Raw genomic sequence first — 15,946 nt, 5'->3', positions numbered from 1 at the left:
TCCTTGACCTCCAGTGGATTATGATAAACTGTTTGGGGCAGGATGTATGTGCATTTTATTTTTGCAGTCTCTCTTGTGCCTGGCAGAGACTAGAGGCTCAGTCCAAATGTGTCGAATGAACGAATGAATGAATGATCCCTATTGGCAGGTAGCTCCTGGGTGGGGTTCTTTGGAGTCCTTCATGCTCAGGGGAGCACCTGTCAGACTCCCCCTCAAGCCTGCTCAGCCCTGGTACCTTCCCATCTTCCCCACTGAGCAGCTGTTGTGGACTGGTCTATCTGCTCCCAGACGGGAGGTTTTTTAAGGTAGTAGCACTCTTTGTCCGCATAGCCGCAGGAGCGGAGCCCGGGGCCAGGCACACACCCAGGGCTCTCACAGGCCAGTGGGGCACCAGAGAGATGGAAGCCTTACCGAGCCCAGCTGCATGATGGCGTTGATATAGTTCTCATCCTTCTCCACCTTCTTCCGGAACCGGATCGTCTGCTCCAGCTCCAGGGGGTTCACATCCTTGGGCCAGCCCCCCTCCACGTGGTTAACCCCCCGGGTCTCCATCTCGAACCGCTCTGTGTTGGCCTAAACAGAGCCCCAGGTGAGAAGATGCCTGCCCCAGGTGTAAACATTAGGTCATTTCTGCAAACCAGGATCCTGGGGCCGGCCTGCCCCTGGGCCCTGAGCGCACAGGGACGGATCAGGAAGGTGGCCCTGGCCAAAGCCACTTTCAGGTTCCAGCAAGGAAATTTGTGGTCCTCGGGTGGTCACAGGGAGTCACAGAAGACCCACCCCATGGAGCTGGCAGCTTCAAAGCTGATGCCTCTTGCCATGGAAAATCCAGTTCTGACTTTATCGAAACCCCAATGCATCCGAGGAGCCCACCCAGTTGTTCTTTGTGGTCCCAAAGAGATAGAAGTGAGTGGTCTTGCTCTGCCTTACCATTTGCAACGTCATAGGAATCGAAATGCAGAAATGATTAAAAGCTGGGGCTTGCTTTCCACGTTCTCTGCAGTGGGGAGGATGGTATGTACAGGTAGAGTTTTACTCCTTAAACTTGCAACTTTACCTCCTTTCCATTTTTTCCCCATTAAAAAAATTTGTGGTAGGGGCGTCTTGGTGGCTCAGTCGGTTGAGCGTCCAACTTCGGCTCAGGTCATGATCTCATGGTTTGTGGGTTCGAGCCCCACATTGGGCTCTGTGCTGACAGCTCAGAGCCTGGAGCCTGCTTCAGATTCTGTGTCTCCTTCTCTCTCTCTGCCCCTCCCCACTCATGTTCTGTTTCTCTCCATCTCAATAACAAATAAACATTAAAAAAATTTTTTTAAATGTGGTAAAAGACATAAAATTTCCTATTTTACCCATTTAAAAATGTACTGTTCTGTGGCATCAAGGACATTCATACGGTTATGCAACCATCTCCACCATCTAGTTCCAGAACTTTTTCGTCACCCCAAGTGGCTCTAGACCCCAAAGCCATTAAGCAGTCACTCCCCTCCTCATTTCCTTTCTAAGTCAGTGCTCCTGAAAGCTCTGTGTCGCCCCAGGATGGAGCTGCTGGCAGCAGACCCTAACACTTGTGGCCTTCATGGTAGCCATTCTGTTGAGTTGGTTACGCCGTGGACAAAATGGCCCAGCCCTGTGACAGCCATTAGCTCCGGGAGAGCAAGAGACCCAGCGTGTTTGAACTGTGAGTTACTGGAAACTCCCACAAAGTGTTTTGGCCAAATCAAGTGTGATTTTCACTCGGATGATTTGGGACATGACCAACTGGGTCCTTCTCTCCCTCAAACTAGTTTTGTCTCCACGGTGCCTGGCATAATCCAAGGCAGATCGCCTGCTCTAGACAGGCAGGGAGCTCCGACTGCGGCACCTCGCTCAGTTCTCCTATCACGCAGGCCCTCGGACCAGAACTTTCCATGGCACCCTTTCCTTTCCACCCTCCGGGCAGGTGCCTGCAGATCTGAATCCCTGCCCCCTCAGGATACCTCTCTCCTGCTGTACCACATGCCTAAGATGGCTTAGAGGTGAGACCAGACCCCATGGGAGAGAGGACACCTTGATTCCCCTTCCCCCGGCCCAGGCAGTGGCTGGTGGTGGCGCTTCTGCCCCCCCTGCACCGTGGTGGGTTGTGGGGCGGTTCTGCCCCCATACTTCCAGCATCCACCCTGGGGCGCTCTAACTGGCTTCCAGTCACCCAGATGGGGCCACCCAGTCCCACTGAGCACCCTGACCGGCCACCCTGCCAGACCAGACCTTTGTTGGCGCAGGCCCGGGGCCAGGGACCCACCTCATGCTCCGACATGCTGGTGGAGCACTGGGTGCCCGTGTCCACGGGGTTGCGCTCCACAAACTGCTCGGCCAGCTCGGGGTTGGGCAGGATGTTGATGTTCAGCTCGGCCTGGCGGTCGGAGAAGTTGCACTGCTTCCCGAACTCGCTTCGCCTCTTGACGTACACGTACACGATCTCCATGGTGCCGGAGGCTGCAGGGGCAGAGAGAGAGGGTGTGTCGCAAGGGACCCCACCTGCTGCTTCCCCAGGTCGGGGGCAGCTTCCAGGTTCCCAGTCAGGTTGCGGGAAGGGTCCTAGGGGATTTGCTCAGAAGCTGCATCTGCACTTTTAAGAAATCATTTCTTGGGGCGCCTGGGTGGCTCAGCCAGTTGAGCATCTGACTCTTGATTTCAGCTCAGGTCATGATCTCAGTGAGTTCGAGCCCGGCATTGGGTGCTGACACTGCGGAGCCAGCTTGGGATTCTCTCTCTCCTTTTCTCTCTGCCCCTATCATGTGTGTTCTCTCTCAAAATAAATAAACAAACAAAAAATCATTTATTGGGGCGCCTGGGTGGCACAGCCGGTTAAACGTCCAACTCTTGATCTCTGCCCAGGTCATGATCTCACAGTTCGTGGGTTCAAGCCCTGCTACGTGCTCTGGGCTGACAGCTCAGAGCCTGGAGCCTGCTTCAGGTCCTGTGTCTCCCTTCTTCTCTCTCTGCCCCTCCCCTGCTCGCACGTTATGTGTGTCTCTCTCTCAAAAAGAAATAAACATTAAAAAAAATTTTAAAAAGTCTCTGTAATTAGATTTTTTTAAGTTTATTTATTTTGGGAGAGAGAGAGAGAGGACAAGCTGGAGAGGGGCAGAGAGAGTGGCCCAGCCATGGTCAAGCTGCTGGCGAGTGCCCAGCCCAGCCCACTTTCTGATTCCCCACTGTGCCCTGCCCCACCAGTCTTTCAGAGACCCAACTATTCTGCCTGCTGAGGAAGTGGTCCGGCTCTCTCCCCTTCTCAGGTGGACCCCCAGCCCCACTGAGGTCAGAGTGATGTAGAGGAGAGAGTCTCCCATGGGGGACCCTCAGGAGCGGTGAAGGGGAGTGCCCAGTAACCTAGAACTCTGGGAAGGGGTGGGAGGCCTTTTGGACGATCGGGTGGTTGGGTGGGAGAGTTTCCAGAGAGGCCACCCAGGCGCCCCGAATTACGTAGACTTTTCTAGGAATGCATAGGGTTTGTGAATGCCAGACTTCATGCTTTACGTTTGCTCTTTTAGTTTCCCTTATTTCACTTACTCTTTTTTTCTTTTTAAAAAATTTTTTTAATGTTTTATTTATTTCTAGGAGAGAGAGACAGCGTGAGCAGGGGAGGGTCAGAGAGAGAGGGAGTCACAGACTGAAACAGGCTCCAGGCTCTGAGCTGGCAGGCAGCACAGAGCCTGACGCGGGGCTCGAACCCACGAACCGCGAGATCACGACCTAAGCGAAAGTCGGCCGCTTAACCGACTAAGCCACCCAGGCGCCCCTTCACTTACTCTTTTGGCAAACATTTACTTAATGCTGAATAATCAAGAAAGCGTGGCAGTGGCATCAGAATAGCCATATGTATCTATGCAATGGCGTTGAGAGTTCAGAGATAGACTTATGTTTATAGCCAACTGACTTTTGAAAAAGGCACTAAGGCAGCTTATCGGAGAAATGATGGTCTCTTCAACAAACGGTGCAGGGCCACCTGGACGTTCCCATGCGAAAGAATGACCAAGGACCCCCTACCTCACGCCACACACACAAATCAACGCAAAATGGATCTCAGGCATCAGCGTAAGAGCGAAAACTAAGGGGGAGGAACGTAGAGGGAAATCTTCGTGATGCTGATAGGGCAGATTCCCTAGGCAGGGCATCAGAAGTATGGTCCGTAAAAGCAAAAACAATGATAAATTGGACTTCTTTTGAGTTGGATGTTACCTCAAAAGATAACGTTGAGAAAATGAAAAGACAGGCTGCAGACTTGGAGAAAATATTTGCAAATTGTGTCTGATAAAGGACTTGCATCCAGAAATAAGGAGGCTTGCAGGGTCCCGGGCACTATGGACAGCGGTTTAGAGGTTCTTCCACTGTGTGCTCCCCACAGCACCCCCCCCACACCAAAAAACTCACAATTCTCATTCTACATATGAAGAAACCGATGCCCAGAGAGCTTAAATCCCTTGTCAGAGGTCATGGTTCTTAAGCTGAGGCAGAGCCGGGGCCCAGACACGCCTGGCTCTACAGCAGTGATTCTTAACCTTGGCTACAGGGTTTGAGACTCCTGGAGGGCTGTATAAAATCACAACCCTCAGGTTAAACTGCAGACAAAAGAAATCAGAATCTCTCAGCAGAAGGGTTTGAACGCCCTGGGGAATTCCAGCGTGCCGCCAAGGTTGAGAAGCACCGATTTAAAGTGAAGGATCTTAATTTCTCAGCTAGCGTATCTCAAATCTGGGACGATCATTCAAAACGCGGAGGTTCCCAGCCCCCCTCTTGCAAATGTGGACTGTATGTCTGGGGCGGGGCCTGGCAATTTGTGTTTTTCACAATACCCCCCGCTGGTGAATATAATGGCCAGACCTGTGTCTAATTTGCCTTCTCTTACCTCCAAGGCCGCAAGGTACCAGACCAGTGGGCCCTGGCTACTGGCCCCTGAGACCCAGGGGCAGAGCTATTGTGACAGCTCAGAAGCAGTTGCCTGGAGTGGCCTTTGGGCCTTGGAGCAACTGGGGCAGGGGCCCGGGGGTGAGGATGGAGAGTTAACTCTTAGGTCCCTTTGCATCCACATCCATTGTCCCTTGAGCGCAGCACCATCCCAGCCCGTGCCCAGCCCCAGAGCAGCTCAACCTGACTCAGACTCCCAGAAAGCAGATTTCCTGCTCTTCCTCCTGCTTTGGAAACCCAGGAAAGGTAGAGGCCATGGCCCGGAGAGCAGAGGGCGGGGACAGAAACATAAACTGCAGGAGGCTGCCCCAGTGTGGCCCTTCTACATGGGCAAGGATAGGGCCTTGTGAAAAAGATAGTCGATTCTCGCCTTCGCCGGTGCACTGTCAAGGGGCCACAGCGCGGCTCCTGGGCCCCCACAGTGAGGGGCTGCCTGTCTCTTCCTCAGTAAAAGACACTTGCTGAAAAAGCCAGTTCTCTGCGGACACAGGAGGATTAAGAGCGTGTGGAAACTCCAGGGGTGGCAAAAATAGTCTCTTTAGCCCAGATCGTACTTGAAACAGCTTTGCTTTCCTCCTTGGTGCCTCCCAAGGCCAAAGCAGGAGTGAGAACGGGGGCATTGTTTTCTATCCGGAGGCAGACAGAGGGGACATTTAAAGGCTGGCCCGGTGACGGGAAGACAGCTCATTCAGGCACCCAGAGCAAGCTTTTTCTCCCAAGCTGGCAGGGCCCGAAGATGAATAGCGAGGTCAGAGCAGAGGTCTCCAGGGGGTCTCTCCCTGCCCTGGTGAGACAGATGCCATGGGCTGGNGGAGGCGGGGGCAGGGCTGCTGCCCTTCAGGAGTTTGGGAAGCCCCCCCCCCACCCGTGGGAACCTAGAGACCCAGGGGCAAGCGGGACTCTGCAGTGAGTCCCAAACACAAAAGCATGTCTGGCTGGGGATGTGCTGGTGTGAACGTCGAACCTGCATCCCAGGACGGTCGGCCTGGGACCTCCACCAGCTATAAAAAGTCCCCTTGCGCAATGATAAGGTACAAAGCGATTCCTGGAAAGAACTTCCCTCAACTTAAGAGAAAGTGTGTTTTCCAAGCTTGGGGTGAGACTAAGGGAGCCATGGGGATGGAGAAGCTCAGTTTGGGAGCTTAGGGGGAGGGAAGAGGAAGGTGGCTTGCTTTCCCTCTGCTCTGGACTCCACGCAATATAAACACAAGAACATTTTTCTCTTCTTCGTGGTCCCTGGGGCAGCCCCCAGTCTGTGTGCCCAGGACTGATGGCCTCTGTGTGGCACCTAGCTGGGCAGAGGAACGCAGGTGGAGAGCTTCCTTCCCTCTTTCTTCTGTCGTTTTGTGCATCTTCTGGAAAAAGTGCATCTTCTAGGAATCCACCCCACCCCCACCAGGACATCCCACCAGGTACTCCTAGGCACCCTGGGGTCCACCCGGGGTGAGCTCCAGGCATGTGAACATGTTGCAGGAAGGTGAAACTAAGCATGTGACCTTGAGCGTGGTATCCCAGGGGGCATAAGGGGCGCCTGGGTGGCCCAGCTGTTTAAGCATCTGACTCTTGATCTCGGCTCAGGTCATGATCTCACGGTTTGTGGGTTTGAACCCTGCATCCGTCTCTGTGCTGACAGCACAGAGCCTGCTTGGGATTCTGTCTCCCCCTCTCTCTGCCTCTTCCCTGTTCGTTTCCTATCTCTCTCTCTCAAAATAAACTGAAAAATAAATGTCCCCCTCAGGTTGCGGAGTAAGTAAAATCATGCATTTTAGGGAACCTGCAGCCTAGTCGGTGCTCAGTAATTTTGAATTCCCTTCCCTCCTTTACTTAGAAGAAAGCCCACCTCCTTCCAGTTCAGCCCAGCCTATACCTTCCCACCAGGCAGCTGCGAACTCTTTAGAGGTCTCCGCCCCTTCAGGAGACTGGCGGATCAGACCAGACTGACGGGGGGCAGGGGATTTGGAGGCAAGATGACCAGAACCTGCGGGGACCTGAGAGTCGGGAGTACTGATGGCAGCCAGGACGAATGGGGTCCAGACACCTGGCCAGCCATTCTCCCGCAGAGCTATCCCAGAAGGCCGCCCGCAGGAAGAGTTTCTTGCACTGCCGCTGATTATTACCCTGGGGGCTCCTCCTCTTCAGCCTTGGACTCCTCCCGGCCCGCGCCCTTACCCTCGGTCCGCTCGCGTCGCCTCCTGGCCGCAGGGGCAGCACCTGAGCCACCGCCGCCGCGCTTCTCAACGGCTCCGAGGTAGGAAGTTTACCCGTTGCCTAGCAACCCCGGATGGGCGGGGACGCGGCGCCGGACGGCTCCCCAGAACACGTGACGGCCGGTCCCGCTGCGTCCGAAGCACTTCCTCTTGTGGAAGTCTCCAGAGTCAGGAGAAAGATTAACCAAGCGAATCAAACGCTGGTAATAGTAAACGTTTGTAGCACCTCTGCCGAGGTGCTTATCCGTGTCTACAAACAAATGCATGGGGTAAGATGCCTACAGTGCAAATTATTGTAGGCAGGGCCTCGGAAGCCCTGCGCCCTGGTTGGTGATGCCGGGTTGTCTCACTGTCCCTTCCGTCGGGTTCCTCAACCACTCACTGGGAATTAAACCCGCCCAGTCCCTGTGCTCCCATATCCCGGGGAATAACCAAGCTTGACCGCACCAACAGTACCCTCCCGGAAAGTGGGAGCTGGGTGTTTCCGCAGCTTAGCTGGTGGTTGTAAACATGGAGTAAGTGTTCACTGAATGCATGAATGAATAGGATGAAGTGTCTCCTGGGGTTAAGGAATGAGGCAAGATAATATAAACGGGGATCGGGGAATGGGGGGCTAGCAGGCATGGGTTTGAATCCCAGCTGGGCCATTTACTGATCGTATGACCCTGAGAGAGTTACTTTCTAAGACTCAACCTTCTTTATTATTTTATTTTATTTTTATTTTTTAAATGTTTATTTATTTTTGAGAGAGAGAGAGACAGAATGCGAGCAGGGGAGGGTCAGAGACAGAGGGAAACACAGAATCTGAAGCAGGTTCCGGGCTCTGAGCTGGCAGCACAGAGCCCAACGCAGGGCTCAAACCCACAAACTATAAGATCATGACCTGAGCTGAAGTCGGACGTTTATCCGACTGAACCACCCAGGCGCCCCTAGGAGTCAACCTTCTTAATTTTTTAAAAAAAATGTTTATTTGTTTTTGAAAGAGAGAAAGAGAGGGCATATGAGCAGGGGACAGACAGAAAGGGGGGGGCAGAGGATTCCAAAGTGGGTTCCTTCCTGACAACAGACAGCCCATGAGGGGGTTGAACTCAAGGACTGTGAGGTCGTGACCTGAGCTGAAGTTGGACGCTCAAGCAACCGAGCCACCCAAGCGCCCCAAGACTCAACCTTTTTCATCTGCAAAGTTGGGGGGACAGTGACGGAGCTGGGAGGCTAGACTGAGACAACACAGCAAGGTGCCCACCCTGTGCTGACGGCAGTCTGCCCCCTAACACAGGTCAGCTCTGTACTTCCCGTCTCCGGGAACCAGGCTAACCAAGTTTAGGGATGAGTGCTGGAGATCCGGACAGCGGGAGATGGGATGTGTCAGCCCCAAAGTGGGATTTGGGGTTGGAACTGGTCTTGAAAGATGGTGATGAGTTGCGGGGGAGGCGTGGGCATTCCAGACTGGAGGAGGACATGGTGTATGCAAGGGAGGGCTATTTGTGATGGAAGGAAGACATTTTGGGGAGGTTGATGCCTCCTTGTGGCACGGGTTGACAGTCCCTGTAGGGGAGGAAATCAGAGGGGAATTTGCAAAGGTCAGCTGGGGCCAGTTTGTGGGGTGTCCTGAGAGGCAGGCTGAGGCACCTAGACAACTCCCTGTGGGTTTTTGGAGCTGTCACATTACAGGAAGAAAGCACATGTTCCCCCACTCTGGCTCCCCAACTTCTCCAAAAGTGTGTCTTCACCATTGCCTTTAACAGGCAGGTGCAACAGAATTCCCAGCACGATGGCACTTGGCTCAAACATACTAACAAGCCCCACAGTGACGGCTGTGGCTGCCACCAACCCCCATCCCTTGGCTCTTGCTCCCACCAGCGTCTCTAAGCAAAGGGCTTCCTTGGGGTGGGTGCTGAGGGTGTTGCTGGGGGCTGGGTGCAGGAGCGTCTGAAAGCCCCACTGAACTGGCTTTGTGTGCTCAGAGGCACGTCAGACCCATACGAAGCGTCCAGAAGAAACAGATCGGCTCCACAATGGAGCACCGGCTGGTTGGGGCTGGAAACAGACATCCACCTCCCCCGCCCCCCAGCCCTGGAAAGTCGAGACCCTCTGTGCACACGTTATTCCCTGGGTGGGGAAGTGGGGACGGTGGGTAGGAAAGAAGGAGAAATGGGAAAAGTTGAAAGATAACCTGTACTCACCTTTCTCATGGGGCTGCAATGATTTATTACAGGTTCCCCCCACCCCCACCCCTGCACTCAGAAGGTCTCCATTGCTTCTAGCAGCCTTGGGCACCTCTGTTCTCTGGCGAAACAGCCGTCACCCCTTGGCGGGTCTGTCTCAGCCGCGCTGGGAAGCCAGCCTGAGGTCGTATAATTAGGAGTTTGCACAGGGATCCCGTTAAAAACAATTTTCAATGTCTCTCTGATCTCTGCCCAATGGGCTGAAGGGAATGGGCTACTGAGATTTTTTGCTGAAGGCAGCCCTCTGCCCTGCCCCCCTCAGGCCAGTCCACGATCCATTGCGCTTCTGTCTGTGCCCACCTATTCTTTTTCCAGTTGTTTTTCTATTGTGGTAAGATACGCAGAACACAAAATGTAACCTTAACCATATTGAAGAGTGTAGTTCAGCGGCATTAAGTCCGCTGGTAGTGCTGGGCCGCCATTACCACCATCCATCTCCAGAGCTTTTTCATCTTGCATCACTGAAACTCTGTACCCATTCAGCAGTAACTCCTCATTTCCCCTCCCCCACCTCCTGGCACCCACAATGCTACTTTCCATCTCTCTGATTTTGACTCCTCTTAGTACCTCACAGAAGTGGAATCACACATTGTCTTTTTGTGACTGGCTTATATCACTCAGCATAATGTCTGTAAGGTTCAGCCTTGTTGTAGCCCGTGTCAGAATTCTCTTCCTTTTTGGGGCGCCTGGGTGGCTCAGCCGGTTAGGCATCTGACTTCGGCTCAGGTCACGATATCACAGTTTGTGAGATCGAGCCCTGCATCTGGCTCTGTGCTGACAGTACAGAGACTGCTTGGAATTCTCTCTCTTCCCCTCCCTCACTTGCACTCTCTCTCAAAATAAATAAACAGACTTTAAAAAAAAGAATTTTCTTCCTTTTTAAGACTGAGTAATATTCCATTGCACATATACACTGCATTTTGTTTGCATCCATGGATGGACACTAGGGTTGCTTCTACTTTCTACTATTGTGAATAATGGTGCTGTGAACATGGATGTAGAAAATCTCTTCAAAAGTGTGCTTTTGGGGCCCCCGACTGGCTCAGTCGGTGGAGCTTGTGACTCTTGGTCTCGGGATTGTGAGTTTGAGCCCCATGTTGGGTGCAGAGATTACTTAAAAATAAACTCTTAAAAAGAAACCGTGCTTTCAAATCTTTGGGAAGGAGAATTGCTGGATTCAAAGGTAATTTTATCTACTTAATGGAATTGATTAATTTTTAATTTTTTCAAGAGCCACCATTCTGTTCTCTGCAGCAGCTGCACCATTTTGCATTCCCACTGATAGAGCACAAGGGTTTCAACTTCTCCATATCCTTTCCAACAGTTGTTCTGTCCTGTTTCTTGATACTAGCCATCCTAATGGATGTGAGGTGGTACTTTACTATAGCTTTGCCTCGTATTTCCCCAGCAATTGTGATAGTGAACATTTTTTTATGTGCTTCTTGGCCATTTGTGTGTCTTCTTTGGAGAAATGTCTACTCAAGTCCTTTGTCCAGTTTTGAATCAAGTTTTATTTTGTTATTGTAGGAGTGCTTTATATATTCTGGATATTAATCCCTTATCAGATACATGATTTGCAAATATTTTCTCCCATTTTCTGGGCTGTCTTTTTGCTGTGTCGATAGTGTCTTTTGAGGCCTCCAATTAAAAAATTTTTTTGTGAATTAGGAGTGCCTGAGTAGCTCAGTTGGTTAAGCGCCTGACTTTAGCTCAGGTCATGATCTTACGGTTCATGAGCTCTACCCCTCATCGGGCTCTGTGATGACAGCGCAGAGCCTGGAGCCTGCTTCGGATTCTGTGTCTTCTTCATCTATCTGCCCCTCCCCTCCTTGCTCTCTCTCTCTCTCATAAATAAACATTACTGAAAAAATTTTTGTTAAGAATCCAACTTGTCTATTTTTTCTTTCATTGTTCACGCCTTTAGGGTCATGCTCCAGAAATCATTGCCAAGTCTGATGTTGTGAAGCTTTTACCCTATGCTTTATTCTAAGGGTTTTATAGCTTTAGGTCTTATTTTGAGGTCTTTGATCCATTTTGAGCTAATTTTTTTATTTGTTGTTAGGTAAGAGACCAACTTAATTCTTCTCCATGTGGATATCCAGTATTNTTTTTCTGTAATACAGGACAATTAATGAGAATGAAATTCTCTGCAGGGGGGACAACACCTTGTTTCACTGAGGCCTCAGGATTGGTATTCTCTGCTGTCAAAATCTGTTGCAAATATTTGATNAATTTTTTTATTTGTTGTTAGGTAAGAGACCAACTTAATTCTTCTCCATGTGGATATCCAGTATTTTTTTTTTAAGTTTATTTATTTATTTTGAAAGAGAGAGAGCAAGAGGAGGGGGAGAGAGAGAGAGGGAGAGAGAGAGAGAATCCCAAATAGGCTGTGTGCCATCAGTGCACAGAGCCCAAAGTGGGGCTTGATCTTGCAAACTGTGAGATCATGACCTGAGCCAAAATCAAGAGTTGGTTGCTCAACCAACTGAGCCACCCAGGCAACCTGAATATCTGGTTTCTCCAGCACTGCTTGTTGAAGATTGTCCTTTTCCCATTGAGTTACCTTGACCTCTTTGTTGAAAATCATTTGACCACACGTGAGAGTTTATTTCTGGATTCTATGTTACTCTGTTGGTCTCTATGTCTGGTGTTATGCCAGCATCACTCTTTTATTTTTTTATTATTTTTTTAATAGTTTATTGTCAAGTTGGTTTACATATATCACTCTCTTTTAATTATTGCGGTTTTGCAGTAAGTTTTGAAATCAGAAATGGGAGTCCTCCATTTGTGTTCTCTTTCAATACTCTTTTGCTTATTTGGAGCCTGATGAGATTCCATATGGATTTTTAGGGTGGGTTTTTCTATTTCTCCAAAAAAATGTCATTTTCAATAGGGGTTGTGCTGAATCTGTAGATTACTTTGGGTAGTAGTGACATCTCAACAATATGAAGTCTTCCAATCCTTGAACATAGGATGTCTTTCCATTTTTCTTTAATTTCTTTCAGCAATGTTTTGTAGATTTCATTATACAAGACTTTCATTTCTTTGGCTAATTCCTAAGGGCTTTTGGAGGGGATACTATTGTAAACATAATTGCTTTTTAAATTTCATTTTCAGATTTTTCACCGTTAATTTTGATTTACAGAAAAGTTGTAAAGATGGTATAGAGTTCCCATACACCCCTATTATGGTTGGAATGTTTATGTCCTCCCTAAATTTATATGTTGACATCCTAATGCTCAATGTGATGGTATTTGGAGGTGAGGCCTTTGGGAAGTGATTAGTCATGAGGATGGTGGGGCTGTCACGAATGGGATTAGTGCCTTATAAAAGAGACTCCGCAGGACTCCCTAGCCCCTTCTACATGTTAGAACAGAGAAAAGGCACCATCTATGAATCAGGAAGCCTTGCCTATTTGTAAACTCTATGAAGTCAAGGCCATAATTGCCTTAGAGACTTCTGTAGCCCCAGAATTTATAGAAAGTGATGTGCTTAGGCCAGGGGTGAGCAAACTATAAACTAGTTTAAGAGATAGTAAGTATTTTAGGCTGCAGGTTAAGAAGCAAAATCAAAGCCATTTTGTAGATACTTATATCATGAGAAAACAATTCCCACCCATTTTTTGATTAATGAAATTCAAAATATTATGCTGAGCATAATTTTTCTGTAATACAGGACAATTAATGAGAATGAAATTCTCTGCAGGGGGGACAACACCTTGTTTCACTGAGGCTCAGGATTGGTATTCTCTGCTGTCAAAATCAGTTGCAAATATTTGAATTTTTTAAAAGCCATTAAAAATATAAAAACTATACTCACAGGCCATACATGGCAACAGATCAGACTAGGCTCATGGGAGGTAGTTTCCTGGCTCCTGTGCTAAGCTATCAATGCATTTTTTAAAATAGTTTATTTATTTTTGAGACAGAGAGAGACAAAGCATGAGTGGGGGAGGGGCAGAGAGAGAGGAAGACGGAGAATCAGAAACAGGCTCCAGGCTCTGAGCTGTCAGCACAGAGCCTGATGTGGGGCTCGAACCCATGAACCATGAGATCTGACCTGAGCCAAAGTCGGATGCTTAACCAACTGAGCCACCCAGGCGCCCCTATCAATGCATTTTTGAAGGGGGAAATTGAAATGTGAAAGGGAGAAGAAAGGAAGGTAAATTCTCCTGATCTGGGTCTATCTGTCAGTGGGCACACAAGGCCTCTTGAGTGCTGACTGCTCCACTAGCACTTTAGAGCCTAGAGGCAGTGATATTGCCCCCACTCCTTTGAAACAGGAGACCTCACAGCTTTGGAGGGGGGGGAAGCACAGCACAGCACAATGTAGGGCTACTGGAGGTGAGTCAGCTTTGGAGAAAAGACCCCTCTGTCACTGCTCCACATGGGTAAGTTGGCCCTGTTCCTGGCTGAGGCTCCCTTCACAGAGGGGCCTGATGTTCATTACTTTCGTTCTGGGAGCAGGTCCCTGGGTCTGGGGTCAGGGCTGTTCAGAGGTGCTTGGAAATAGTAGGGCTGAGCTGGTGGGCCAGCAGGTGAAACATTGGTGTGCTTGGCGCAGAGGGCCACTCACCCCACCCTTTTCCCTTGGGTGAGAGATTGGTGCAGGCCAAGACAGGAATGCGGGGGTGAGGGGGTGACACACTTGGGGACCCAAACCACCCTCAGCTTGTGCATTCCCACGTGGCCTCCTTCCTACTTCATTCACAGCCTGCCTATAGCCAGGTCCCCTGCAGCTCCTAGAGACAATGAAAGCCCCTGAAGTGAATCTCATTTGAGTGTCGAACTGCAGTTACCTTTAAAAAAAGATGGGGGGTGCCTGGGTGGCTCAGTCGGTTGAGCATCCGACTCTTGATTTCAGCTCAGGTCATAATCTCATGGTTTGTGGGATCGAGCCCCACATGGGGCTCTGCACTGGCAGCACAGAGCTTGCTTAGGATTCTCTGTCTCCCCCTCTCTCTGCCCCTCCCCTGCTCGCTCTTGTGTGCTCTCCTTCTCTTTTAGAAAAATCAGATTGGTTTCTCCATTGGTTCAGCCTGTCCCCCACAGCTCTTGGTTTCCTGAGACGAGGGAGAAGGGTGCCTGCTCCATCGGGGAGGCGGGGGGGACATTCTGACTTGAGAAACGCCCTAGTTCTGGTGCTCAGCTTTGAGGGATGCAGGTTCTGAGCCTGGCATGTTCCGTGGAACAGAGACCTCTGGGTCACACCTCAAGTGCTCCCCAGGGATGCATAAGCTGCTCCCTTCAGGAAGTTCCCTGAAATGCAATCACTTCTGGGAGCCCAGCTACTGCACACAAGAGTAAACAGTGGCACAGGGCCATGGGCAGAGAGCTGGAGTCTGCCCTACATGAAGGGTGCAGTGCATCTCAGTGACCCAGCCCAGAGAGGTCCCCCCCGGAGACAGAGTTTATGCACAGAGTGCAGCAAGGACCCACTGCAAAGCTGGGGGAGGCATCAGCCTCACTTGCCTCACCTGGGGGAGGCAGTCCATTGTGAGCACAGCTCCCTCCCCTCCAGCCCCAAAATATTGTCCAGAGGTGCTCAGCTTGGGCTCTGGGTTAGACACCCAGGATCTACCACTTGCTCCAAGTCCTTACTCTCTCTGCACCTGTTGGCTTATCTGCAAAACAAATGACCTCACAGGGTCATCATGAAGTTTAATGAACAATTCACTAACTACAGTCCACAGTACACTGCAGGTGTTCAATAAATGCTACTCCTTATTACTAGCAACATTAAGAGCGTTGGATTTCAGGGGGAACTTGGGAGAAAGGCAAGCTGGGGGAGGAGGAAACAAGGTCTGTTCTTGGTCCTGAAGAGTAGCTGGAGGCCACACTAGAGGTCTGTGACATTCATTCAATAGTCCTGTCTTTCAATCCTTGCATTGAAGTCACTGCAATCTGCCGAGAAGCTCTCCCCACCAATACCCAGCCAGAAGGAAGGGAGCGTTCAGTAGAGGAAGTTAGACGGAGTGCATAGTTTAGTACAAGTGGTTTATTTCTCCCCAGGTGAGGGCGCACATGTATCAAGCAGAGGTGTGCCCACCCGGCTCCTTCAGGAACCACCTGAAGGATTCTAGTTTAGTTTACATGCATTAAAAACAACTCAATAGTCGTCAACCACAAAATGTTAAGAAGCAACATCTTGACGTCGCCGAGATCCTACTGCATGCGACGTGGCTATACACAGATACGTTTATGGTACACGGTATGTATAGGTTAACGCAGCTAAGTCCTTGCTGCCCTGTGGCTCTGTTCTGTCCTAGAGGCTTGGGCTGGGCGCCGAGAGCCACTCTGCTGTGAGTGTTTGGATGGGAAAGTGGCTCTCACCAAATGTAAATGGAGCCCCTGTTCCAAGCCAGGCCTCCCCACGTCCCTGGCTTTGGGTGGGCAAGGCTGTGGGGGCTTCAGTGCTGTGCACTCTGAGTTGACAGGAGATTAGAAGCACCAGAGACCCTAACCCTGGATCCTCAGCAGGCAGGATGGTGGGTCATCATTTCCTCCTGGCCAACAAGCTCCTTCTCACCGAGCAGGTACAGCTTCAGGGGCCCAGGAGAAGGGGGTGGGT

At 50.5% G+C, this 15,946-nt stretch overlaps 1 protein-coding gene across 3 annotated transcripts in view; it reads right to left on the bottom strand.

Annotated features, from left to right (window-relative positions):
* The window catches only part of DNAI2 (dynein axonemal intermediate chain 2), a 28,106-nt gene extending 20,928 nt beyond the window's left edge, over positions 1-7,178 (bottom strand). For 2 of the 3 annotated variants that reach the window (XM_077753960.1, XM_077753970.1), the window contains exons 1-3: positions 7,114-7,178; positions 2,279-2,472; positions 412-573 (exon numbers count right to left, since the gene is read on the bottom strand). In XM_077753960.1, coding sequence (XP_077610086.1) covers positions 412-573; positions 2,279-2,461 — 345 coding nt within the window. In that variant the 5' untranslated portion in view covers positions 2,462-2,472; positions 7,114-7,178. Of the gene's footprint in view, positions 1-411; positions 574-2,278; positions 2,473-7,061; positions 7,080-7,113 lie in introns of those variants that run through there. The other variant, XM_077753965.1, reaches the window with a different exon arrangement.
* Positions 7,179-15,946: the final 8,768 nt, after the last annotated feature.

The sequence above is a fragment of the Crocuta crocuta genome, unplaced genomic scaffold (assembly GCF_008692635.1).
Source record: "Crocuta crocuta isolate KB4526 unplaced genomic scaffold, BGI_CrCroc_1.0 scaffold50, whole genome shotgun sequence".
NCBI classification, from domain to species: Eukaryota; Metazoa; Chordata; class Mammalia; order Carnivora; family Hyaenidae; genus Crocuta; species Crocuta crocuta.
This window is presented reverse-complemented; position numbering and strand designations above follow the sequence as displayed.